The sequence below is a fragment of the Heptranchias perlo genome, unplaced genomic scaffold (assembly GCF_035084215.1).
Source record: "Heptranchias perlo isolate sHepPer1 unplaced genomic scaffold, sHepPer1.hap1 HAP1_SCAFFOLD_248, whole genome shotgun sequence".
Classification (NCBI taxonomy): Eukaryota; Metazoa; Chordata; class Chondrichthyes; order Hexanchiformes; family Hexanchidae; genus Heptranchias; species Heptranchias perlo.
Window position 1 is genome coordinate 38,947 of NW_027139260.1, and position 27,140 is coordinate 66,086.

The 27,140-nt window shown below is 46.2% G+C and overlaps 1 protein-coding gene across 3 annotated transcripts in view; it reads right to left on the reverse strand.

Moving 5' to 3' along the window:
• Positions 1-26,575, reverse strand: part of LOC137310385 (H-2 class II histocompatibility antigen, A-Q alpha chain-like) — a 40,832-nt gene extending 14,257 nt beyond the window's left edge. For all 3 annotated transcript variants that reach the window (XM_067978214.1, XM_067978213.1, XM_067978212.1), the window contains exons 1-3: positions 26,418-26,575; positions 11,592-11,840; positions 1,191-1,472 (exon numbers count right to left, since the gene is read on the reverse strand). In XM_067978214.1, the coding sequence (XP_067834315.1) occupies positions 1,191-1,472; positions 11,592-11,840; positions 26,418-26,484 (598 nt within the window). In that variant the 5' untranslated portion in view covers positions 26,485-26,575. The remainder of the gene's footprint in view (positions 1-1,190; positions 1,473-11,591; positions 11,841-26,417) is intronic.
• Between the last annotated feature and the right edge of the window lie 565 nt (positions 26,576-27,140).

A 27,140-nucleotide genomic window follows, 5' to 3' on the forward strand; every position in this document is an offset into this window, starting at 1 on the left:
GGAGTGGAGGGGAGTGGGTGCAATGTTGAGGGGGAAGTGAATGACAGTAGAACAAGGGGGAGAGGAGAATAGAGAGATCAAAGGGGTAGTTCAAAGGGGAAGAGATGGGGTACCAATGGGAGTGAGGGGGTGATAGGAAGGAGTGGTAGGAAGCTGAAGGGGTGGAGGATGCGATTGGAGTGAGGGGGAAAGGGCGAGTGATTGGGGGAGGGGAGGGAATGGGAGCCGCTGAGGGCCACGTTTTCTCCATAACTCCCAACTTAATGCAACCTGCAGTCATCAGTGTAGAGAGAGAGAGAGAGAGAGATAAGAATTAAGGATAGAGCAGAAGTGAAGGGAAAGAGAGACAGAGGTAGAAGAGGAGAGACAGAGAAAGAACAACACAAAGAAATCAGAGGCTAATAAAAGAGATCATATCTGCTGACTTACTGTGGGAAACACCATGGGAGATAGATTATATCATATAAAAATCACTTGTTTCACAGTTAAAGCCTAAAACGAGGTCTGATGTGATCTTCTGCTTCTCGGAAACACACGAGGAGGCACAGGATAGAGTCGCAACTCGAAAACTTTTCTGTTCATTATTCTGGGCACGTGGTCAAAACCTACCTAGTTATCAGTCTTGGTGACGATAGGCTGGAGGTCCTAGTGAGTGAAAACTCACCTATCAGAATAATCTAAAAGATGGAAGTCAAAATATGTAGAATAGGAAGGACAGATAAGACCCCAAAATGTAACGGACACATGTCCCCCCGTGCATGATACTGGGATATAGGTTTTCATGGTCAGGCTCTGCATGTAATTTCTGCTGAACCAGGACTGGGTAAGTTCCAACATTGGCCAGAGACGTATCCCTGAAGACTGTACACAATGAACCACTTTTCTCATTCTGTGTAGGCCAACTTTTGAGTTAATTACAGCTTTTGAGAGCTATTTATTGGCCTCTAGATCAGTTTTACAATTCCTGCTCCCTGGTCAAACTCACTCACCAACCAACCATACTAATTACAGTCAATGAATAAATCAAATTACATTTTATTACATGGGATTCTATCTGTTTTTTGGTGAAAAACATAAATCTGAGGCCTTGCTTACAAATAAAGAACAACAAGTGAAGTTCGGGAATCACACAGCAGCCTGTCATAAACCAGTGCTGAAGTCATCTCATAGCTAATCAAATCCATACTGACCCCAGAATACAGTAGCCGGCTCCTCCAGACCCTCGTGCTCCACATGACAGGAGTACATGTCTCCAGGACTCGGGACAAAGCTCAGGTACGTGAATCTCTGGGAGGAATAATCGTTTTTAATATAGTACTCTGTGATATTGTCTCCATCAGTCGTGGGTTCATTGTTTCTTCTCCATTTCATGGTGATGTGCGGAGGGTAGAATCCATCAGCCAGGCAGATCAACGTGTTGGGCTGTCCCCATTCTACAGAGGCTTCAGAGTACATGGCAATCTGAGGGGGGACTGTGGGAAGAGACAGGACACAGCATGGGTACAATTTAAACAACGTGATGCAGCAGGATAAACAAAACATCATGGATCCTGCAAACAGCAAATGAGATGAGAGATAAGTCCATCTGTATCTGATGATGTTGGTTGGGGGATAAACCTTGACCAGGACACTGGGAGAACTCCCTGCTCTTCTTCTAATAATGCCATGGGATCTTTTATGTCCACCTTTGAGGGAAAATGGGACCTCAATTTAATGTTACATCTAAATATCAATAAAGTGATCTCCTGGTACTTGTTTAAATTTCCTCTCAGGATGTGCATGACACTGGCCAGACTGGTATTTATTGTCTATCCCTAGTTGCCCTGAGAGGGTGATGGTGAGCCGCCTTCTCCTTGTACCGCTGCAGTCCTGATGGTGATGGTCCTCCCACAATGCTGTTAGGTAGGGAATTCCAGGATATTTACTCAGTGACAATGAAGGAACGGTGATATATGTCCAAGTCAGGAAAGCCAGCATGGATTTGTTAAAGGCAAATCGTGTTTAACTAACCTGATTGAGTTTTTTGATGAGGTAACAGAGAGGGTCGATGAGGGCAGTCCGATTAATGTGGTGTATATGGACTTTCAAAAGGTGTTTGATAAAGTGCCACATAATAGGCTTATCATCAAAGTTGAAGCCCATGGAATAAAAGGGGGCAGTGGCAGCATGGATATGAAATTGGCTAAGTGACAGAAAAAACAGTGGTGAACGGTTGTTTATCGGACTGGAGAGAGGTGTACAGTGGTGTTCCCCAGGAGTCGGTACTAGGACCACTGCTTTTCTTGATATATATTAATGACTTGGACTTGGGTGTACAGGGCACAATTTCAAAATTTGCAGATGACTCAAAACTTGGAAGTGTAGTGAACAGTGAGGAGGATAGTGATGGACTTCAAGAGGACATAGACAGGCTGGTGGAATGGGCGGACATGTGGCAGATGAAATTTAACGTAGAAAAGTGCGAAGTGATACATTTTGGTTGAAAGAATGAGGAGAGGCAATATAAACTGAAGGGTACAATTCTAAAAGGGGTGCGGCAACAGAGAGATCTGGGGGTATATGTGCACAAATCTTTGAAGGTGGCAGGGCAGGTTGAGAAAGCGGTAAAAAAAACATACAGGATTTTGGGCTTTATAAATAGAGGCATAGAGTACAAAACCAAGGAAGTTATGATGAACCTCTATAAAACGCTGGTTTGGCCACAACTGGAGTATTGTGTCCAATTCTGGACACCACACTTTAGGAAGGATGTGAAGGCCTTAGAGAGGGTGCAGAAGAGATTTACCAGAATGATTCCAGGGATGAGGGACTTTAGTTACGTGGGTAGACTGGAGAAGCTGGGGTTGTTCTCCTTCGAGCAGAGAAAGTTGAGAGGAGATTTGATCGAGGTATTCAAAATCATGAAGGGTCTAGACAGAGTAGATAGAGAGAAACTGTTCCCATTGGTGGATGGGTCAAGAACCAGAGGACATAGATTTAAGGTGATTGGCAAAAGAACCAAAGGTGACATGAGGAAAAACCTTTTTACACAGCAAGTGGTTATGATCTGGAATGCACTGCCCGAGGGGGTGGTGGAGGCAGATTCAATCATGGCTTTCAAAAGGGAACTGGATAAGTACTTGAAGGGAAAAAATTTGCAGGGTTACGGGGAAAGGGCGGGTGAGTGGGACTAGCTGGATTGCTCTTGCAGAGAGCCAGCACGGACTCGACGGGCCAAATGGCCTCCTTCCGTGCTGTAACCTTTCTATGATTCTATGAAGTCAGGATAGGGTGTGTGGCTCGGAGGGGAACTTGGAGGTGATGTTGTTCCCATGAAATTTCTGCTCTTGTCCCTCTCAATGGTAGAGTTTACAGAGGAGAGAGGTGATGCTAAAGTAACCTTGGTGAGTTGCTGCAGTGTCAGTCTAAATTATGGGCTAAAGTCTGTACAGTGGGGCGTGAACCCTTAACCTTCTGACTCAAGGGAAACAGTGTTACCAACTGAGCCAATCTGACATTTATCCATTTAAAAGTCCTGGGCTGGATTTTGCTGTGAGCGGTGATCGGACGGTGCCTGCCGTTTGTTAGACCTGTACTTTCCCATAGACCTTCTGTGAGCTTTTGCACGGCAGCTTCCTCTAAATTAAAGATCCAAAAAGCACGGCGCCCTCTACAGGGCATCTGGGACCTGTGTGAACAGGGCAAAATGGGACAGGCTCCACTTGAACCGGAATGGGACCAGAGTCTGAGCGGGAAGGATAAACAGGGCGGTGCGAAGGGAAATAGGTCCTTCCTATCCACTCTATCTAGGTCCCTCATAATTTTGTACACCCCAATTAAATCTCCCCTCAGCCTCCTCTGCTCCAAAGGGAACAACCCCAGCCTATCCAATCTTTCCTCATAGCTAAAATTCTTTAGTCCTGGCAACATCCTCATAAATCTCCTCTGCACCCTCTCTAGTGCAATTACATCCTTCCTGTAATGTGGTGATCAGAACTGTACGCAGTACTCAAGCTGTGGCCTAACTAGTGTTTTATACAGTTCCAGCATAACCTCCCAGCTCTTACATTCTATGCCTCTGCTAAAGGTGCCTGTACAGCAATGTACACAGCGTCCAAAATAAAACGGGGGAACTGGGGGCAATAATCTGTGGTGAGGAACCAGATGTAGTAGGAATAAATGAAACCTGGCTACATAAAGGGCAGGACTGGCAACTAAATATTGCAAGTTATAACATTATCAGAAAGAATAGAGAAGGAAGAAGGGGATGGGGTGGAGTAGCTGTACTAATTAGAGATAATATAAGGGCAGTAGAAAAAAGGGACATAACTAACAGAAGGTTAGAAACAGAATCCATCTGGATTGAAATAAAAGATAAGGGATCGATCACTCTAATAGGGTTTACTACAGACCACCTAATAGTGGAAAGGAGGTGGAGGAAGAAACCTGTAAGCAAATATGTGAAATGAATAATGTAAGATAATAATGTAAAAGAATAAAAGTTAGCTTATAATAAAAAGTGCCCAGCGCAGAAAGGGGCAAATAGAAGGAGGGAATGTGAAAAAATAAGAACTGGCAGTTCTGCTGATGAGAGATCTTTACTGATCAGGGAACAGATGTCCTCGAGATGGTCAGTCTGTACAAAGCAATTGTCAGCAATGAATGTCCTGAATAAGGTAACTCTCAGATCAAAGAAGTCAAAACATGTCCCTGCTGAGCAATTGACTTTCTATTGTGTAGATGCAAATGGTGTCACTCCAGACCACATTTTTGCCCGGGAAAGGTATAGAATGAGACGAGAAGTTTGACCAGCTCTGTCTTATCAAACAAAGGAAACAGAGATAATCCCGTTGACTGTTGAATTACTTTGGGCGCCTTTGACCTTGATAAACAACAAAGACAGTCAGTCTGGGAAAGATTGGTCAAGTACAGGGAATGATGTGGAGATGCCGGTGATGGACTGGGGTTGACAATTGTAAACAATTTTACAACACCAAGTTATAGTCCAGCAATTTTATTTTAAATTCACAAGCTTTCGGAGATTTTCTCCTTCCTCAGGCAAAACATTTGCCTGAGGAAGGAGAAAATCTCCGAAAGCTTGTGAATTTAAAATAAAATTGCTGGACTATAACTTGGTGTTGTAAAATTGTTTACAAGTACAGGGAAGTCACACTTAGAAACATAGAAAAATTACAGCACAGAAGGAGGCCATTCAGCCCATCGTATCCGTGCCAGTCGAAAAAGAGCTACCCAGCCTTATCCCACTTTCCAGCACTTGGTCCGTAGCCCTGTAGGTTACGGCTCTTCAGGTGCACATCCAGGTACTTTTTAAATGAGTTGAGGGTTTCTGCCTCTCCCACCCTTTCAGGCAGTGAGTTCCAGACCCCCAGCAGCCTCTGGGTGAAAACATTTCTCCTCAGCTCCCCTCTAATCCTTCTACCAATTACTTTAAATCTATGGCCCCTGGTTATTGACCTATCTGCTAAGGGAAATAGGTCCTTCCTGTCCACTCTATTTAGGCCCCTCATAATTTTATACACCTCAATTAAATCTCCCCTCAGCCTCCTCTGTTCCAAAGAAAACAACCCCAGCATATCCAATCTTTCCACATAGCTAAAATTCTCCAGTCCTGGCAACATTTACAGGGCTTTGGTGAGACCTCACCTGGAGTACTGTGTACAGTTTTGGTCTCCTTATCTAAGGAAGGATATACTTGCCTTAGAGAGGGTGCAGTGAAGGTTCACTAAATTAATTCCTGGGGTGAGAGGGTTGTCCTATGAGGAGAGATTGAGTAGAATGGGACTATACTCTCTGGAGTTTAGAAGAATGGGAGGTGATCTCATAGAAACATATAAGATTATGAGGGGGCTTGACAACGTAGACGCTGAGGGAGATTAGTCCGTATCTATGACGTCAGTGCAGGAACTTCACACTGTTCCATTCATTTGAATACAGAGCCAGACGGCGAGATGCCGTTTTCGTGAAGCTTATGGGGGAGCGGTGTATCTCGTACAGCAACTTCCGGATTTCAGTATTTAACTGCACATGTGCACTCACCGGAAGTACTGTCCGATTTGTACAGAAATAACGCTGAGCGCCGTTAGTCTCACCCTTATTATTACAGCAAAATCCAGCCCCTTGTGTTTAGTGTGTGTCTGTAGAATCATCTCTCACGCACCTGTCCAACCAAAAATCAGGAATGGCTCAAATAACCATGAGGTGTTAAGGTAATCATACTGATTGGATCAAATATACCAATGACTAAATGTGAACCAATCAAAAATCACTTCCATTCACTAAACAAATAGTAAAATTACCAGCAGAAAACCAACCAAAGGTACTGGTAACAAATCAGCAGCTGACCAAGGGATGGGAACTAGTTTCCATAAACTGAATTAAATACATGGGGAGGGGTTTAACCCACCTTTCCCGGGGGAACGGGCCCGGCGTGCCGTTACAATACACGGATTATTTACTGTCCTGTTCCCACTCGATTCCTGACCATCGTCGTTTTAACCCCCGACTTTTTTAGGTGGCTGATCGACCCCAGAAGCAGGCTGGTGCTCCATCAACACATGCAAACCGGGGTCCTAGGATGACATGAGGACCCCAATGTGTTTTTGACACCGAATTGTGGAATTCCTACCCACGCTGAACCCACTCAGTAAACAGGAACGGTTTCAGACGGCGACTGGATCTGCGTGCTATTGTACTGAGCGGATTTCCAAGGGATATTTGTGCTTGGAGATCGCCTGTTTCTAATTTTCTTTGCCTTACTCACCATGAATAAGCACTCGCAGCTTATCATGGGCACCATTCTTTCTTTATTGTTTTGGATGGAGAAAGATGGTCAGCAGAAGTGGAAATGGGCTGTTCGACCAGGAGGAGCAGCTGGCAGGGCTGTTAGAAGGCAGCAGGTGAGGGGAGCTTCTCGTAGAAGGCCTCACCCAGCACACAGGGTCTGTAGGCCAGGAGTGACCTTCCTGAACCTCTCTGAGGACCAGTGCACGAGGAGGCTTCACTTCTCCAGGCAGGCTGTCACAGACCTCTGCAGCCTCCTACTACAAGACGTGCTGCTTTCTGGGACAGGTGGCCATGCTTTGCCAGTGGGTGTCAAAGTCACCACTGCCCTTATATTTTTTGTCTCTGGTTCCTTCCGGGCTGCTGCAGGGGACATCTCCCAGTCTGCAATGCACAAGTGCATCAAGCAGGTCACCAATGCCTTATTTGTCAAGGCCAACCAATACGCCACCTGTCCTCTGGATGTCAACAGTCTAAACGAGAGAGCCCTGGGATTTGAAGCAGTGACCAGCTTCCCTCGTGTCCGGGGGTTCCAGACTGCACTCGTAACATTCAGGGCACCAGAAGACCAGCCAGCGGCTTTCCTCAATAGGAAGGGCTTTCACTCCATTAATGTCCAGCTGGTGTGTGATCACCACAGAGGCTCAGGCCAGTCTGTGCCAGTTTCACAGGTAGTTGTCACAAAGCCTTTATCCTGCGACAGTCAACCATCACCACACTATTCCACCCCTCCAGGAATGTCAGAGGATCGCTGCTTGGAGACCAGGTCCATAGACACACCAGCTCAGGTACAACCAGGAACATTGCTGAGCACACTATTGGGCTATTGAAGCTAAGGGGCAGGTGCCTGGATAGGCCTGGGGGCTCCCTACAATATGCCCAGAGAAAGACTCCTCCATCACTGTAGTGTGCTGCATGTTGCACAAGATGATAATACAGAGAGGACCACAGTTGGAGGAGGCAGAACAGCAGCAACTGTCATTATCAGGTGAGGAAGATTTGGGTGAAAGTGAGGGAGAAGCAGAGAAGGAGGCCCAGCACAAAGTATCGCAGCCAGAGGGGCCGGGGGTCAGTTAATAGCACAGCTCTTCCAGTGACCTGCACACTCCCCTTCCCTGTACAGCTACACAAAGCCCCTCTGCATTAAAAATCCTTGTTACCTCCTTCACCACTCCCTTAATCCTGCATTAAAGAACATTGAAACCATTCAGAGAACTTTTATCTGAATAACACACTGACGATGCAGACTCAGAGCTACTGTGAAAAGGTAATACAGACCAAAGTGCCAAATGTGAGAAAGGTCATTCATTTAATGCCCAAAACTATAATCACCTTGAATTTATTGCTCTCCCTGGTATCAAACCATACTGCCTTTCTCACAGAAGGTTTTCTAACCTGACTACTCCGACGAGGTGCTCCCCTTGTGGCCTGAGCAGTGCTGGTGGAAGGGGCTGTTGCTCATGTGGGGACCCTGGAGATGCTCATGGCCGGTGCCCTCTGGTTTCTCGAGCCTGAGAGGGCCCGGCTGCAGATTGTAGCACTGCAGCTCCTGCCGGAGCAGTCAGGCCCAACTGGCTTCCAGGCACCATGATGGGGTGGCAAGGGGGCAGACATGCTGACATCCTGAGAGAGGGCAACATGTGCCACTCTCATTATACCACTGCCACTCCCATGGGGTTTGAGTTCATCACTCCCTGATCTGTGGGAGAACAGACTGCAGGGATTGAGTGTCTCCTTGAAAGCCCCGATCCATGTGGTCCATCAATCTCTCCAAGGTGGAGCACAGAGTCTGGATGGCAGCTGTTTGAGCTTCCATCAAAGCTGTAAAGGCTGCAAGAGACCCTCCTGTTGTAAGCTGCAGCATCCCTGGATGTGGCCACATGCTCCAAGGTAGACTGCAGAGTGCTGATGCTGCGCGACAGGACGACACACAAGCTGGGAGTAAACTCCTTCATACTTTCAGCCAAGGTGCATAAACTCCCTGGCAGGCCTTTCAATACCTCTTATGATTGACTGTCTTACTCAAGCAGTTTTCTTTTCAAGGCTGGGCCCCTGAAGACAGCATCTCTATCCTGCACAGCAGAGCTGGGAGACAATCTCAGCCTCCAGCAGGCTGTCCCTGTCACCACTGCCTGCTGCTGCTCACTTGTGCTGGGTGCTTCACCAAGTGCAGACCCCTCTAACTAACCCACCTGGGGTCCCAATCTCTGTGCTGATGATTGGGAGGAATGGAGTTCATGATAAAGAATCCTCAGGAGGATTGTCCTCCTCAGGAGGTGTCTGCGTGAGGTTCTTGCTGCTGAAAAGGAGCCAGTGGAGAAAGAAAAGGGACAAGAGTTAGCCTGACACTGACAGGCTGCACAGTAGCAAATGAGACTTCACAATGCAGCTTGAAGTTGTTAAACAGGCTGAATGTGTGATTTTTTTGAGGTACATGAAGGGGCACAAGTAACAGGTAGACATCCTGCTCAGATAAGCCACCAGCCTCGCCATCTCCAATGTGCATCACTTCTGAAGCTTCCGACTCCATCTGGGTGAGAGCCATGATGCTGGTGGTCGTCCCCCGGTCTTACTGCTCTCGTTTTATTTATGCGCCATTTTCTCCTGCAGAAAGAGAGGGTGAGAATTAGTGAGTGGCTACTGAAAAGGCAAGTGGACATGTATGGGGCCTCTGTATATAGTGCATATGCTGAGGGGGAGCAGAGCAAGATGTAAGTAGGATGGGGAGGTGTTGGATGGTAAACAAGTGGCTGGAGTGTGGAGGAAGGAGTCATGAGAGGAGTTCCTGGTTCTACAATTGCTACCCTGTGAGACCAGAATGCTGTTGCTGGCTGCTGGAAAGATAACAAGAGGTGAGTGTGTGCTTGGACTGAATTAGAGGCGATGTACCGAGCCCTTGTGATTGGTGATGAAGAACGTAATGTTGGGGCGTGAGGTGTATTGAAAGAGATGGAGAAATGGAGAGCTGTACTTACCCTTGCTGCTCCTGAATTGGATCCAGGTCCTGGGGCAGTGCTCCTGGAGTTGACCATCTCGGCCACCTCTCTCTCGGCCTGGTCAATGTATGTCTGGGAATCTTCATCCCACTTGTGGAAACAGAATGTCGTTCCTTTCCCTCACCTCTTCCACTAAGACCTCCAGGGAGGCTTCAGAGAACCCGGGGGCAGCCGTGTGACTCATTTCTAACGCCCACAAACAAATCTGCCAGGAGTGACAGCGACCTCCCCTTTAAGAGGTCCATTCCATTCACACTTTGAATTGGCCCCTGGATGCCCAACAGATATTGTGCCCAGAAAGTGGGCGGGCTGCCCGTTCCCAGAGTGATCAGGTGGGCAGCCATCAAACCGATACCACCGGGTGGGCCTGATGCTCATCCCACCCCCGCTCCCAGTGAAATCCCCCCACACTATCGACATTAAAATATCCTCCCACACCCAAACTTCACTGGTGTTACATCGCTGGGGCAGTGAGGGCGGAACAAGGACAATATCCATCACTGGGGCAGTGAGAGCGGAACAAGGACAATATCCATCACTGGGGCAGTGAGGGCAGAACAAGGACAATATCCATCACTGGGGCAGTGAGGGCAGAACAAGGACAATATCCATCACTGGGGCAGTGAGGGCGGAACATGGACAATATCCATCACTGGGGCAGTGAGGGTGGAACAAGGACAGTATCCATCACTGGGGCAGTGAGGGTGGAACAAGGACAATATCCATCGCTGGGGCGGTGAGGGCGGAACAAGGACAATATCCATCGCTGGGGCAGTGAGGGCGGAACAAGGACAATATCCATCGCTGGGGCGGTAAGGGCGGAACAAAGACAATATCCATCGCTGGGGCAGTGAGGGCGGAACAAGGACAATATCCATCGCTGGGGCGGTAAGGGCGGAACAAGGACAATATCCATCGCTGGGGCAGTGAGGGCGGAACAAGGACAATATCCATCGCTGGGGCAGTGAGGGTGGAACAAGGACAATATCCATCACTGGGGCAGTGAGGGCGGAACAAGGACAATATCCATCGCTGGGGCAGTGAGGGTGGAACAAGGACAATATCCATCACTGGGGCAGTGAGGGTGGAACAAGGACAATATCCATCGGTGGGGCAGTGAGGGCGGAACAAGGACAATATCCATCGCTGGGGCAGTGAGGGCGGAACAAGGACAATATCCATCACTGGGGCAGTGAGGGCGGAACAAGGACAATATCCATCGCTGGGGCAGTGAGGGTGGAACAAGGACAATATCCATCACTGGGGCAGTGAGGGCGGAACAAGGACAATATCCATCACTGGGGCAGTGAGGGTGGAACAAGGACAATATCCATCACTGGGGCAGTGAGGGCGGAACAAGGACAATATCCATCACTGGGGCAGTGAGGGTGGAACAAGGACAATATCCATCGGTGGGGCAGTGAGGGCGGAACAAGGACAATATCCATCACTGGGGCAGTGAGGGCGGAACAAGGACAATATCCATCGCTGGGGCAGTGAGGGTGGAACAAGGACAATATCCATCACTGGGGCAGTGAGGGTGGAACAAGGACAATATCCATCGCTGGGGCGGTGGGCCAGGTACCGGAAACCAGAGCAGCTGACCCGCCCCAGGCCGGGTTACCCCGAGTACCCGATCCCGCCCCGCCCCAGGGCCCAGTTACCCCGAGTACCCGATCCCGCCTCGCTCCAGGGCCCAGTTACCCCGAGTACCCGATCCCGCCTCGCTCCAGGGCCCAGTTACCCCGAGTACCCGATTCTTCCCCCACTCCCACTCCAGGCCCAGGCTCGGGGAGCGGGCCTACACTCTCTTACCTTTAGATTCCGGGGGCCCGCCCGACAGGTTTTTCCAAACATTTAAATTCTGTTTCATGATGGCGATGTTGGCAGAGATCCCTGCCTCTCCACCCTGCATCGTGTGGCCCTGGAACTCGGGGAGCCGCGGCACCTCCTTCTTCAGATTGAAATCCATGTAGAAAACCTCATCACCGTTCACCTCCACGTCGAACTGCTTGTCCGGGCTCCGATCCTGCACCACGTAGATCAGGAGGTCTCGGTGCAGGTCTGAGAGAGAGAGAGAGAGGATCAAACTCACTGCACCTCACGGGGAGAATTCATATTAATAAACAGAGAATAAACCAGATATTAAACAGAATAAACCAGATATTGAACAGAGAATAAACCAGATATTAAACAGGGAATAAACCAGATATTGAACAGGGAATAAACCAGATATTGAACAGGGAATAAACCAGATATAGAGTCATAGAGTCATAGAGTTATACAGCACGGATAGAGGCCCTTCGGCCCATCGTGTCCGCGCCGGCCATCAGCCCTGTCTACTCTAATCCCATATTCCAGCATTTGGTCCGTAGCCTTGTATGCTATGGCATTTCAAGTGCTCATCCAAATGCTTCTTGAATGTTGTGAGGGTTCCTGCCTCCACAACCCTTTCAGACAGTGAGTTCCAGACTCCAACCACCCTCTGGGTGAAAATGTTCTTTCTCAAATCCCCTCTAAACCTCCTGCCTTTTACCTTGAATCTATGTCCCCTTGTTATAGAACCCTCAACGAAGGGAAAAAGCTCCTTAGTATCCATCCTATCTGTGCCCCTCATAATTTTGTACACCTCAATCATGTCCCCCCTCAGCCTCCTCTGCTCCAAGGAAAACAAACCCAATCTTCCCAGTCTCTCTTCATAGCTGAAGCGCTCCAGCCCTGGTAACATCCTGGTGAATCTCCTCTGCACCCTCTCCAAAGCGATCACATCCTTCCTGTAGTGTGGCGACCAGAACTGCACACAGTACTCCAGCTGTGGCCTAACCAGTGTTTTATACAGCTCCATCATAACCTCCTTGCTCTTATATTCTATGCCTCGGCTAATAAAGGCAAGTATCGCATATGCCTTCTTTACCACCTTATCTACCTGTTCCGCCGCCTTCAGGGATCTGTGAACTTGCACACCAAGATCCCTCTGACCCTCTGTCTTGCCTAGGGTCCTCCCATTCATTGTGTATTCCCTTGCCTTGTTAGTCCCTCCAAAGTGCATCACCTCGCACTTTTCCGGCTTAATTTCCATTTGCCACTGTTCCGCCCATCTGACCAACCCATCTATATCGTCCTGCAGACTGAGGCTATCCTCCTCGCTATTTACCACCCTACCAATTTTTGTATCATCAGCGAACTTACTGATCATACCTTTTACATTCATATCCAAGTCATTAATGTAGACCACAAACAGCAAGGGACCCAGCACCGATCCCTGTGGTACCCCACTGGCCACAGGCTTCCAGTCACAAAAACAACCTTCGACCATCACCCTCTGCCTTCTGCCACTAAGCCAGTTTTGTATCCAAAGTGCCAAGGCACCTTGGATTCCATGGGCTCGTACCTTCTTGACCAGTCTCCTGTGGGGGACTTTATCGAAGGCCTTACTGAAATCCATGTATACCACATCCACTGCGTTACCCTCATCCACACGCCGAGTCACCCCCTCAAAAAATTCAATCAAATTAGTCAGACATGATCTTCCCTTGACAAAGCCATGTTGACTATCCCTGATTAATCCTTGCTTCTCCAAGTGGAGACTAATTTTGTCCTTCAGAATTTTTTCCAATAATTTTCCTACCACTGATGTTAGGCTCACTGGCCTGTAGTTCCCCGGTTTTTCCCTACTCCCCTTCTTAAATAATGGTACTACATTAGCGGTTCTCCAGTCCTCTGGCACATCCCCTGTGGCCAGAGAGGTTCTGAATATATGTGTCAGAGCCCCCGCAATCTCCTCCTTTGCCTCACACAGTAGCCTGGGATACATTTCGTCCGGGCCTGGGGATTTATCCATTTTTAGGCCTGCTAAAACCGCCAATACCTCCTCCCGCTCGATGTTAATATGTTCGAGTATATCACAGTCCCCCTGCCGTATTTCTATGTCTACATCGTCCTTCTCCATAGTGAAAACAGATGCAAAAAAATCATTTAGAACCCCTCCTACATCTGCCGGCTCCACACACAGATTGCCATTTTTGTCCCTAATGGGCCCTATTTTTTCCCTAGTCATCCTCTTACCCTTAATATACTTATAAAACATCTTAGGATTTTCCTTTATTTTGCTCACCAGTGTTATTTCATGGCCCCTCCTTGATCTAATTTCTTTTTTAAGTATCCCCCTGCACTTTTTGTACTCCTCTAGGGCTTCCTCCGTCTTTAGCCTTTTGTATCTGCCAAAAGCCCTCCTTTTTTTCCTAATCCATTCTTGTATATCCCCTGACATCCAAGGTTCCCTGGAGTTCTTGGAACCACCCTTGACCTTTACGGGAACATGTTGCCATTGTATAGTCTCAATCTCCCTTCTGAAAGACTCCCATTGCTCCGATGCGGATTTTCCTACAAGCTGCTGATCCCAGTCCATTTTGGCCAGATCCTGCCTTATCCTATTAAAATCGGCCTTCCCCCAATTTAGAACCTTTATTTCCGGCCCCTCCCTGTCCTTTTCCATGACCACCTTAAATCTCACCGAATTATGGTCACTGTCACCAAAGTGCTCACCTACTAGCACTTCTTCCACTTGGCCGGCCACATTCCCTAGAATTAGGTCCAGTACCGCCCCCTCTCTTGTAGGACTTTCTACATGCTGGCTCAAAAAGCTCTCCTGGATGCACGTTAAGAATTTTGTACCCTCTAAGCCTTTTACACTCTGAGTATCCCAGTTAATATTGGGGAAGTTGAAATCCCCCACTATTATTACCCTATTATTTGCACAATTTTCTGAGATTTGCCTACATATCTGTTCCTCTATCTCCCCCTGACTGTTTGGGGGCCTATAGTACACTCCCATCAAAGTGCTTGCCCCCTTTTTGTTTTTAAGCTCCACCCATATGGCCTCATTAGAGGAACCTGCTAATATATCATCCCTCCTTATGGCAGTAATTGATTCTTTAATTAATATTGCGACCCCCCCTCCTCTTATACCTCCCCCTCTGTCTCGCCTGAAGATTCTGTACCCCGGAATATTGAGCTGCCAGTCTTGCCCCTCCCTCAATCATGTCTCTGTGACAGCAACCATATCATACTCCCATGTGTTTATCAACACCTTCAGTTCATCCACCTTATTCGCAAGACTCCTTGCATTAAAATAGATGCCATCCAGCCTTGCCCTCACATATTTGCCCTGTCTTCCAAGCTGACTTGTTTTTTTCTCTATATTTGGCTGCACATCACCCCCTATTGTAGCTCCACTCTGTATCCCATCCCCCTGCCAAGTTAGTTTAAACCCCCCCCAACAGTGCTAGCAAACCTCCCCGCAAGGATATTTGTCCCGCTCTGGTTCAGGTGCAACCCGTCCGACTTGTACAAGTCCCACCTTCCCCAGAAGCAGGCCCAGTGATCCAGGAAACTGAAACCCTCCCTCCTGCACCAACTCTTTAGCCACGCATTCATCTGTTCTATCCTCCTATTTGTATACTCACTAGCCCGTGGCACTGGGAGTAATCCAGAGATTACAACCTTTGAGGTCCTGCTCTTTAATCTGCTACCTAGCTCCCTAAATTCTTGATGCAGGACCTCATCTCCCTTCCTACCTATGTCGTTGGTCCCAATGTGGACCACGACCTCTGCCTGCTCACCCTCCCCCTTGAGAATGCCCTGTAGCCGCTCAGTGACATCCATGACCCTGGCACCAGGGAGGCAACAAACCATCCTGGAGTCACGTTTATGGCCACAGAAACGCCTGTCTGTTCCCCTTGAACAGGGAATACACCAGATATTAAACAGAGAATAAACCAGATATTAAACAGAGAATAAACCAGATATTAAACAGAGAACAAACCAGATATTAAACAGAGAACAAACCAGATATTAAACAGGGAATAAACCAGATATTGAACAGAGAATAAACCAGATATTAAACAGGGAATACACCAGATATTAAACAGGGAATAAACCAGATATTAAACAGGGAATAAACCAGATATTGAACAGAGAATAAACCAGATATTGAACAGAGAATAAACCAGATATTGAACAGGGAATAAACCAGATATTGAACAGGGAATAAACCAGATATTAAACAGGGAATAAACCAGATATTGAACAGAGAATAAACCAGATATTGAACAGAGAATAAACCAGATATTAAACAGGGAATACACCAGATATTAAACAGGGAATAAACCAGATATTAAACAGGGAATACACCAGATATTAAACAGAGAATAAACCAGATATTGAACAGGGAATAAACCAGATATTAAACAGGGAATAAACCAGATATTGAACAGAGAATAAACCAGATATTAAACAGGGAATACACCAGATATTAAACAGGGAATAAACCAGATATTAAACAGGGAATACACCAGATATTAAACAGGGAATAAACTAGATATTGAACAGGGATAAATCCAGATATTGAACAGAGAATAAACCAGATATTAAACAGGGATAAAACCAGATATTGAACCGGGATGGTCTGAAATATTAAGCAAATATAATCTGGAACTCATACCACCTGAAAATTGTGGAATGGTCATATTTCCACCTTCTATTTTATTTACTTGGTTCGATTGGTTGAACTCATGTCCAAGTTGAAGGTTGTGGGTTCAAGCCCCACTCCAGGACTTGATCACACAATCCAGACCGGCCTCACACACTACACGGGGGGCGGGGCTGCATTGTTACAAGGTGGATCCTTTAGTTAAGATGTTAAATCAGAACCTTGTTTGTCTGTTCAGATAGATTCAAAGAAGAGCATGGAGTTTTCTGCAACTTTTCCCCCTCAACCAACACCATAAACAGATTAACTAGTCATTCATCTCATTGCTGTTTTTGGGGCCTTGTTTTTGCATAAAATGGCTGCCACATGAAAAATAGTGACTACTTCACAGAAATTCATTGGACATGAGGGAGGTTAAAGGACCAATTTCAAACCCAAAGCACTTTTGAGCATTTCTGAAGATGTGATAAGGCACGACATAATTGCAGGGCTTTCTTTCTTTCTTATGAAACTAAAATTATGTTTCTTTCTAAGCTGTTGGTCATCTGACTCTGTATGATTTGTGTTATTATTTTCTAATTATGTTGGGTCTGTGATCAAAATGCACTTTATGTTTGAGATTTACTCCCTGTAATACATTTCTCTCCCAGGTTAGGATCACCAGGACATTGGACACTGAACTCACACACATTTCATTATATTCAGGGTTCTGGAATTTTGTGCAATTCAAGTCAAAGACTATTTACTGTGATCACAAATTACTGAGATACAAGCAAACCCACCAGCTTTCTAATTAAATACAGTCTGAGGTGGATTCAGTCTCTGTTTTATGTGCTTGTACCTTGTTAGACTCGAGACCAGGAGAGTCCACACCATGGACCACATGCAAATCCTGCCCACAAAGCCCAGGGGATTTAGTCCCATTTGTGTGTGTGTTTCTTCCTCGATTGTTTGTCCTTTGAATTTTGTGAGCCTGGAGGTTTGGAAGGAGCAGTTTTTTGCACTGTTTCCTCATTGGTGGATAAAACCTAAATCTCCATCAACAACCTGAGATATAATTAATGGAAACAGGGATTTGAACTTTATTGGGCGTATATTTCTGTTCCTGCGGCTGGGGAGATTCGATTGCCTGGGTGCAACAAATAGAGGAAAATTGGGTGTAGTGCATGCCTCTCACGGATCTGGCCTGATTCTCCTATAGTCACTGCCCCCAGACAATCCAATCCCTCACAGGAACAGGAATAGGGAAATCTGCTCCAATACATGGCCTTGAGGCTCCACGGCATGCTCCTAAGTGGTCCAGAGAGGCAAAAAGCTCCTGGGCTAGACTGAACCCAGGAGCTTTCTCTTTCTTTATTACAGGCCCATAACTATAGGTTGCTGGGTTGATTTTGTTCCATTGTATGTCCCAATCTGCACAGAGCCTGCGTTTGAATCTCTGTTCATTTTGCATTACAGTAACAAAGTCAGTATCTAGATCATATTCCTGCCAGTTTTAGTTATAATTCATGTGGCCAATTTTACTTCAATATCTCCACTGCACTATGGGCAGTTTTCTGAGCACATGCACCTACCACCAGTACACATTGGATAACCATGGGAGCACGGCCTGCTGTACTCTGGTGGCAGGTGAGGTCCCCAACACCAGCTCGTACTGGGAAAATTAACCCTTTGTCTTACTACCTGGGTACGTTTCTGTTAATTATCTCTGCTGAGTGAAATGGGTCTGCACTTTACACTGAAGGACTATCCTTTAAATATAACACCAGTCTGATTCTTGTCTCGCTAGCTGTTAATAATGTTGCCTCTTTATTTTCTGTCAGATCAGACCGATACTAATGTACATAAATGAACCTTTTATCAGGTTTCTGCTTGTTCCCATCAATCTTACTGCCACTCCCCCATTCCCTCTTTGCTGGTACTCCCAGTGGCTTTGTTATCTACCCCTGGAATAAAATCTACCTGGAGTAGGGTTGGAGGAGTTTGGTTTTAGGTTTAAGGCTTGGATTATGGCTCAGTTTTAAGGCTCGGGTCAAATTATTTTGAGGATTCATTTTATTTCATTGAAGGGCAGTGTTTATTTGAAGGGGAAGGCTTTGTTCTGGATGAATTTAATGGGATGAGATGACCTGCTGCAGTGGCTGATAGATTTACAGCCTTGCTCTTACTCCAATACCCTTGCTGCTGCCACTATTCCATCTCCACTACTCTGCCATACTGTCACTGCTCCATCGAGCTGGTAGTGAACCATACTGTTGAATATCAAAGGGAAGAAAATATTTATGGGATGTCAAGACTTACATGTATTTCTCAGTACATTCGGGAAAGAAATTTGTGCACACGTCCGTGTTGCTTGGCGTGAGTTGGAGGTCACACTGGTTTTGTAAGGACAGGAGCATTACCCGATACAACACAGAATGGGTTATTATGCTGGAATATTTTTGCCACTTTTGGGAATAAATAAATGAATGTAAAACATTTTTCCTGCTGTCAGCATGGTCCCAGTAGCACAGGAGAAAGGCTGATTCATGTGGGCACAGCACCAGATTAGAGAGATTAAGCAGCAAGGCTGTGAGTAATCAGCACTGGGGGAGAGGGAGCAGATAGTGCGACTATGTACCACATGGGGAAGGTGGGTGGGGAGCTGGTGCAAGTGAGTGGGAAGGATGGGGTCTGGCATGGGTGTTTGGTGGGAGCCAGGGAGGAATGCAGTTTCGGGCTGACACAGGTGCAGAAAGAGTGAGGTCAGGGATCGTTCATTGCATTGCAACTTCTACACTGGCATTATTTTTTCTGATAAATTAATAAATTGATCCTTATCCTTATTGTGTGAGGATGTCCAAGTAATTCTGAAATCCTAAAGGTTGCAGGGTCAAGGTTACATAATTCGGGGGCGAGTACCCCTTCTTAACAAATTCCACTTTGTTCCTTTCAGTGTAAGTAAGTGGTTAATCAGATGGCCAGGACAAGTAATAGTCACTTTTAACAATATAGTAACAACCTGCACTGATATAGGAACTTTTAATCTAATGAAACATGCCAAAGTGCTTCACAGAGGTGAAATTAAATGGACACCAAGTATCATAGTATCAAAGTAGGAGGCCATTCGGCCCATCGTGCCTGTGCCAGCTCTTTGAAAGAGCTGTTCAATTAATCCCATTCCCCTGCTCTTCCCCATAGCCCTGTAAATTTTTTCCCTTTAAGTATATATCTAATTCCCTTTTGAAAGTTACTATTGAATCTGCTTGAAGTAGGGGCAGGAAAGGGTTAAGGCTGGTGACTGATGCCAGGATCAAGGAGGGAGGATTCCAGGAGACTTGTGAATGAGGGGGGGAGAGGTAGCGAGGCAGAGGGGTTTAGATATAGAGTTCCAGAATGTGGGGCCAAGACGACTGAAGGCAAATTAGATAGATTTCTTCAGAACATAATATTTTGGGGCCCAGTATATGAGTAATTTGAGACATGACATGTGGTGAGTGTAACAGGCTGGGGAGGAACAGGTGACTTTGGATCTACGGTTCCTAAATCTCTCCACCACTGGGGGTTTTCCTCACCTCATGTCTGGGTCTGTTGCAGACACATTGATGGAGACTGATTGCTCTGATTAATCAAAAACTCCATTATCGTTGTATCATGTGATTACCAGGATGGTAGAAGGCAGACTTGATGGACCTTAGTCTTTTTCCGTCCAGCAATTCCCATGTTCCTAAGGTCCTGAAGCCAAAGTTGGAGCAGAGGGAGGGAAGATGCAAAGACGGCCAGAGTTGGACAAGCAGAAGGCATGTGCAGAAATAGGGCTGAATGAGGTTGCAGAGGGAGGGGCAATACTGTGGAGGACTTGTGGATAAGTCAATGCATTGGAGGACAGGAAGCCAGTGGAGATTGATGAGGACAGGCATGAGTTAATAGGGCACAGGATGCAGGCAGCATAGTTTTGGATGAGTCACAGTCTGTGAAATATTGAACTCAGGAAGCTGGCAACGAAATTTGGAGTAATCGAGTCTGGAGATTATGAAGGTGTATGTATGTGTGTTAATGGCACTGAGGGTGAGGTTGGGCAGAGGCGACCACTGTCGTGGTAGTAGAATTAGGAGAACTAAGTCATCTTGTAGAGTTTGGATCAGAGCTCAGGGTTAATCAGCACTTTGAGGATGCACACCATTGGATTTCGCCAAAGAGAGGGCAGGAGCTGAGCACAATGAGGTAGATGTTGGCCTTTACTACCTGGACACGAAGAATCGCTTGAATGGAGCACAGAGAGGGAAATCGGGTGGGGAGGATTGCGGTAGGGGTGCCTGCCTGATATTCCAGGCAGGAAAGAAAAAATCTACCTCAGTGGTTTTGGTCTAGCCAATGTTGAGTTGAAAGAGGTTCTTGCTCAGCCAGCATTTTATATTGGTTAAGTAGTTGGATAGCATGCTCACGATCGAGGAGGCAAGAGAGGTGACACGGAGCTGGGTGTCATCAGCATTTATATGTAATATGGAAGCTGACCCCATACTCATGGATGGTGAGGATGAGGGGCAACAGGTAGACAAGGAAACAAAGCAGGTCGAGGACAGAGCCTGAGGCACAGGTGACTGTGTAGAGGCAGGAGGAGAAGGCATTACAGGAGCAGGCAAGTGTGGAACCAGGTTACTGTGGTGCCATGGAGGACGATAGAGTGATTGATTGTTTTGAATGCCATGGAGAGGTAATTGAAGACAAGAAGGGATCGTGCACCACGGTCACAATCACAGAGGAGATCACTAATGATTTTGATCAGGGCAGTCTTGGTGCTGGGGGCAGGGTGGAAACCAGATTGGATGGATTCTGAGAGAATGATGGGAAAGGTGGGTATGTTGATGGGTGTCAATTATACACTAGAGGACTTGAAAGAAGTTGGGAAATTGGAGGTAGTTTGATAGTTGGGGAGGATAGCGGGATTCAGAGAACCTTTTTCTGAGGGGGAGAGTGATGATAGCAGTTTTGAAAAGTGGGGGAGATAAACATAGGAAAGATGAGCCATTGATGAATGTCAGTGGGGCATTGGGTCCAGGAAGGGTAACTGTGATGACAAGTTGGGTCAGGAGACGGTCAGAGGTGCATCTCCTAGTGGGTCTCTCATTACTGTTCACAGTAAGACAGGTGATGCACTGTTTATTAAGGACAGGAGTTTGTACCATATAACGTATTATGCTGCTGCTAAGGTGGATCTGTGTCCCTTTAAGACCACAAAGTTTAATTGTTGTTAAGTAAATACATCGAGGTCAATCAGTTAAATTGCTGCTTGATCAGGGAACTTTGTAGGTCAGAAGTACTCTACGATCAGGAGTTCACCTTTACTACCCAATATCCAGTTATTCAATAGCATGATCCAGGGCTGCAACAAATAGACCCCTTGTGTGTACTGGATACAGTGATCTTGCCCATGTCCATGGGAATTTCTCCTATTGTCTGGAAAGTAGACTAATGAGCACTCTAGTGAGACGAGGCCAACTGTAAACCAACAAACGGGCTACATAACTGAACAGAATATAGTTTTTAGGGAGAATCAACTTCTTGCTCAAAATTGTACAAACGTAGCCTTTGATATCGACCTAGTTTCACTTTACAAATCAGTATTTGCTGAAGTGACTGGCCCGAACCTTAGGAGGAGAGAGTTCTCAGCCTCTCTGACTGTTTCCAAGTCAAACTTACTTCAGACTGTCTCCTTTTCCAGGTAGACAGGAAACCAAAACCTGACCTCTAACCTCTCCAACAGCTTTCTGTGTTGCGGATTGGCTCATTGCACTGCCAATCAAACTACCATTGCCGTCCTCCCCCAGTGTGAGGGTCATGGCATAAGATTGTCTGGTCAGGTAGGGCAACTACTGAGGTCAATAAATGGAAGCCATTCTAATATTACATTCAATTCCTGTCTGGAATGTGCTCACAAACCCCATTGTCTCAAACTGGTATAAGTGAAATATACACTTGTGCTAGCTACTTCATCTGGTTCCATCTAATCGGTCTGTTCCCAAATAAGAGTGAACTCTTTGCAGCTCAAATTTCACTTAATGGCAACAACATAACAAATTAACTCAAAATCTCTCAAAGGCCAACTAGGTAACAAAATCTTGCAAACTGGGAGCCGAGCCTGTGGCTGGAGTGAGGTCTGGAGTTTTAGGAGCAGTGTCAGTGGCCTCCACACTCAGCCTGGTTCCCTCCTCTCCTGCAATCTCATATCTTCATTGGCGGGGGAGTTGGACTGGCTGGATTGCTCTTGCATAGAGCCGGCGCAGACTCAATGGGCCGAATGGCCTCCTTCCATGATGTAACCTTTCTATGATTCTATGATCTGTTTCTCTCAAAAAGGCTTTGTTATCTTTCAAAATTCAACTTTTTTTAAAGAAATGAATTAGAATGAGGAAAGACACTGACTGCTTCTCTCTCCTCTCTCTCTCTCTCTCTCTGTCTCACAGGTGCAATACATTGGCAATTATCTTTTCTGTCAATAAGACATAACTGAGAAAATTAATTGGCTTCAAAATTAATTTGGTGTTTTCTTTGACTATTAAACTAATGGGACGAAAGGTTCTCTCACTCTCTCCCTTTTTCTTACCTGTTCCTCTTTAGTGTCTCTCTGTCCCCCATCTCTCTCTCTTTCCCACAGCTTCTGAAGCTTTTAGAACACAAACTAAAACTACAGTAAGTTTGTAATCAGTGCACTGTCATTTTCCTCTCCCCCTCCTCTCCTCCCAGCTCCACGATGGGCCACTGTCAGTCTGCACTCAGCCCCTCCTGCATCTCACTCCTCCATGTATTGGAGCTTGTGATGTAAAATCAGGGTGTGCAGCTCCCCACACGCACTGAGAATCCTCGTTCTCCGTCCCCTTGTTCCCCATTCACCCACCAGTGGAAACAATCTCACTATTTACCCACAGTAAGGTCCCCAGGTTTTACTCACCCCTTTACAGAGTGCTCCTCTCTCAGTGCTACTCCCACTCACCACCTTGCTGCTGCTCCTGGCACTGCAGGAAATGCTGGTCCCCTCGCCCACCCCATTCCCCAGTCTCCATCTCCCCCCAATCCCCAGTCTCCCTCTCTTTCCCCCCGAGCCCCGATCTCCCGACTCGCCCCGAGCCCTGATCACCCGACTCCCCCCCGCACTCGAGCCCGATCACCCGACTCCTGCCCCCCACCGAGCTCCGATCACCCGACTTCAGCCATCCGAGTCCCAAGTAAAACCATTACTCTCTTCCACCCTGGTCGTTCCCCATCTCCACCCCTTAAGTCCAAGGGACACAGACTTGAACGTTTATGGCGGACAACTGGTTTAGCCATTCATCGCCAGATCTGGCTGGACCACATAAAGCACTATCGGGTCCTGCTCTCCTCTGCCCAAACTGCTCACTATTCCAGGATCATCCTGGAATGTAAAGATAATCCCCGGCTTCTCTTCACTACAAACCGTCCTCTTAAACCCCTCTATCCTGCCCCCTCCACCCTCATCTCCAACAAGTGCGAGGAGCTCATGGACTTCTTTGTCACTAAGATTAAGACCATTCATTCAGCTGCCTCTGATGCTTCCCCCCTTCCCCGAGCCCACAAGCCAAACCTTCCCCTACGGTTCCCCCCTGCCCTGGCCCTGACCCCATGTCTCACTCTAGTTTCTCCCCTATCTCACCTCATGCCCTCTCCGAGCTCATCCTGACCATGAGACCCACCTCCTGTTCCCTCAATCCTATTCCCAATAAACTGATGACCACCCAACTTCCCTTCCTGGCTCCTATGTTTGCTGATATTGTTAACGGTTCCCTCTCCTCAGGTACTGTCCCCCTCCCCATTAAATCTGCTGTCTTCAACCCCCCCCCCCCCTCAAAAAACACACCCCTGACCATTTTCCAATCAGGTTTCCACCCCTGTCACAGTACTGAAACGGCCCTGATCAAAGTCACAAATGACATCCTCTGTGACTGTGACCGTGGTAAACGATCCCTCCTCATCCTTCTCCACCTGTCTGCAGCCGTTGACCACACCATCCTCCTCCAACACCTCTCCTCCATCGTCCAGCTGGGTGGGACTGCGCTCACCTGGTTCCATTCTTATCTATCCAGTCGTAGCCAGAGAATCACCTGCAATGGCTTCTCTTCCCACTCCCGCACCGTTACCTCTGGAGTCCCCCAAGGATCGATCCTTCGCCCCCTCCTATTTCTCATCTCCACGCTGCCCCTCGGTGACATCATCCTAAAACACAACGTCAGGTTCCACATGTACACTGACGACCCCCAGCTCGACCTCACCACCACCTCCCTCGACCCCTCCACTCTCTCTCATTGGTCACATTGTTTGTCCGACATCCAGGACTGGAGGAGCAAAAATTTCCTCCAATTAAATATTGGGGAGACTGAAGCCATTGTCTTCGGTCCCGGATTTCCTTCACCCCACCATTGGCGGCCGTGCTTCAGCTGCCTAAAGCCTAAGCTCTGGAATTCCCTCCCTAAAGCCCTCCACCTCTCTCCATTCTCCTTTAAGAAACTCCTTAAAATCAATTATTTGACCAAGCATTTAGCCATCCCATGTAATGTCTCCTTCTTTGGCTCGGTGTCAACCTTTGTCTGAATACGCTCCAGTGAAGCGCCTTGGGGCATTTTCCTACGTAAAAGGTGCTATATAAATGCAAGTTGTTGTAATATAAATATAAATATAAATATAACTCACAGACTGCACTCCCTGTAATAACACCACACTGAGCCCAGTGAGATCAGGATTATTAATATAATATAATAACTCACAGACTGCACTCCCTGTAATAACACCACACTGAGCCCAGTGAGATCAGGATTATTAATATAAATATAATAACTCACAGACTGCACTCCCTGTAATAACACCACACTGAGCCCGGTGAGATCAAGATTATTAATATAAATATAATAACTCACAGACTGCACTCCCTGTAATAACACCACACTGAGCCCAGTGAGATCAGGATTATTAATATAAATATAAATATAATAACTCACAGCCTGCACTCCCTGTAATAACACCACACTGAGCCCAGTGAGATCAGGATTATTAATATAAATATAAATATAATAACTCACAGCCTGCACTCCCTGTAATAACATCACACTGAGCCCAGTGAGATCAGGATTATTAATATAATATAAATAATAACTCACAGACTGCACTCCCTGTAATAACACCACACTGAGCCCAGTGAGATCAGGATTATTAATATAATATAAATAATAACTCACAGCCTGCACTCCCTGTAATAACACCACACTGAGCCCAGTGAGATCAGGATTATTAATATAAATATAATAACTCACAGCCTGCACTCCCTGTAATAACACCACACTGAGCCCAGTGAGATCAGGATTATTAATATAAATATAACTCACAGCCTGCACTCCCTGCAATAACACCACACTGAGCCCAGTGAGATCAGGATTATTAATATAAATATAATAACTCACAGACTGCACTCCCTGTAATAACACCACACTGAGCCCAGTGAGATCAGGATTATTAATATAATATAAATATAACTCACAGCCTGCACTCCCTGTAATAACACCACACTGAGCCCAGTGAGATCAGGATTATTAATATAAATAATAACTCACAGCCTGCACTCCCTGTAATAACATCACACTGAGCCCAGTGAGATCAGGATTAATAATATAAATATAATAACTCACAGACTGCACTCCCTGTAATAACACCACACTGAGCCCAGTGAGATCAGGATTATTAATATAAATATAATAACTCACAGACTGCACTCCCTGTAATAACACCACACTGAGCCCAGTGAGATCAGGATTATTAATATAAATATAATAACTCACAGACTGCACTCCCGAAAATAACATCACACTGAGCCCAGTGAGATCAGGATTATTAATATAATATAATAACTCACAGACTGCACTCCCTGTAATAACATCACACTGAGCCCAGTGAGATCAGGATTATTAATATAATATAATAACTCACAGACTGCACTCCCTGTAATAACACCACTGAGCCCAGTGAGATCAGGATTATTAATATAATATAAATAATAACTCACAGCCTGCGCTCCCTGTAATAACACCACACTGAGCCCAGTGAGATCAGGATTATTAATATTAATAATATTTATAATCTGTATTAAATTTTACTATTTAATAACTCACATTCTCCAGCCCAGGCTCCGTGTATTAAAACCAGCGCTAACACAGTAAAGTATCGCCCAACTTCCATTCTGTTGCTCTTGTGTCTCCTCAATGTGACCAGTCTTCACTCACTGCCAGCTCCTCTTAATCTGCTCTCAGTCTCTCTCTGAAGTTTAGTTTCTATCTCACTCACTTTACTGAAGTATCACTCTGTAATTGACATGTGGTTTAGGATTAATAAACCAATCACACATTGAGATCTCACCCATCAGCTGTTTCCAGGTGAAATGCGAGCCTGTCCTGAATTTCACTGAATGAGTCCTTGCGTTTGTTCTATTTGTGAAAGAATTGCAGTGAGATGAAGATTTTTTTCGGTGGAGATGTTTGGAAGTGAAGAGATACTGTTTACTTGTACTGAACTAAACTGTTCCTGTTAATGGTTTTACTCTCTCCTCCAGACCCATTCTACATTCCCAGCTAATATGTCGAGTGGAAAGGACCTTGTCCATTCTGTTTGATTTAACAGCATTTATCAGAAATAAAAACAGATGCTGGAAACACTCAGCAGGTCAGGCAGCATCTGTGGGGAGAGAAACAGGGTTAATATTTCAGGTCGATGACCTTTCATCAGTATTAATCAGAACTTTCCCTCAGGACGATAAATGTATTGGGGTAAAGTTCATGGTGGAATCTCCCCTTTTGTGGTGCCTTTTTCTCTCTTGCCCTCTGCTGGAGATGCTGACT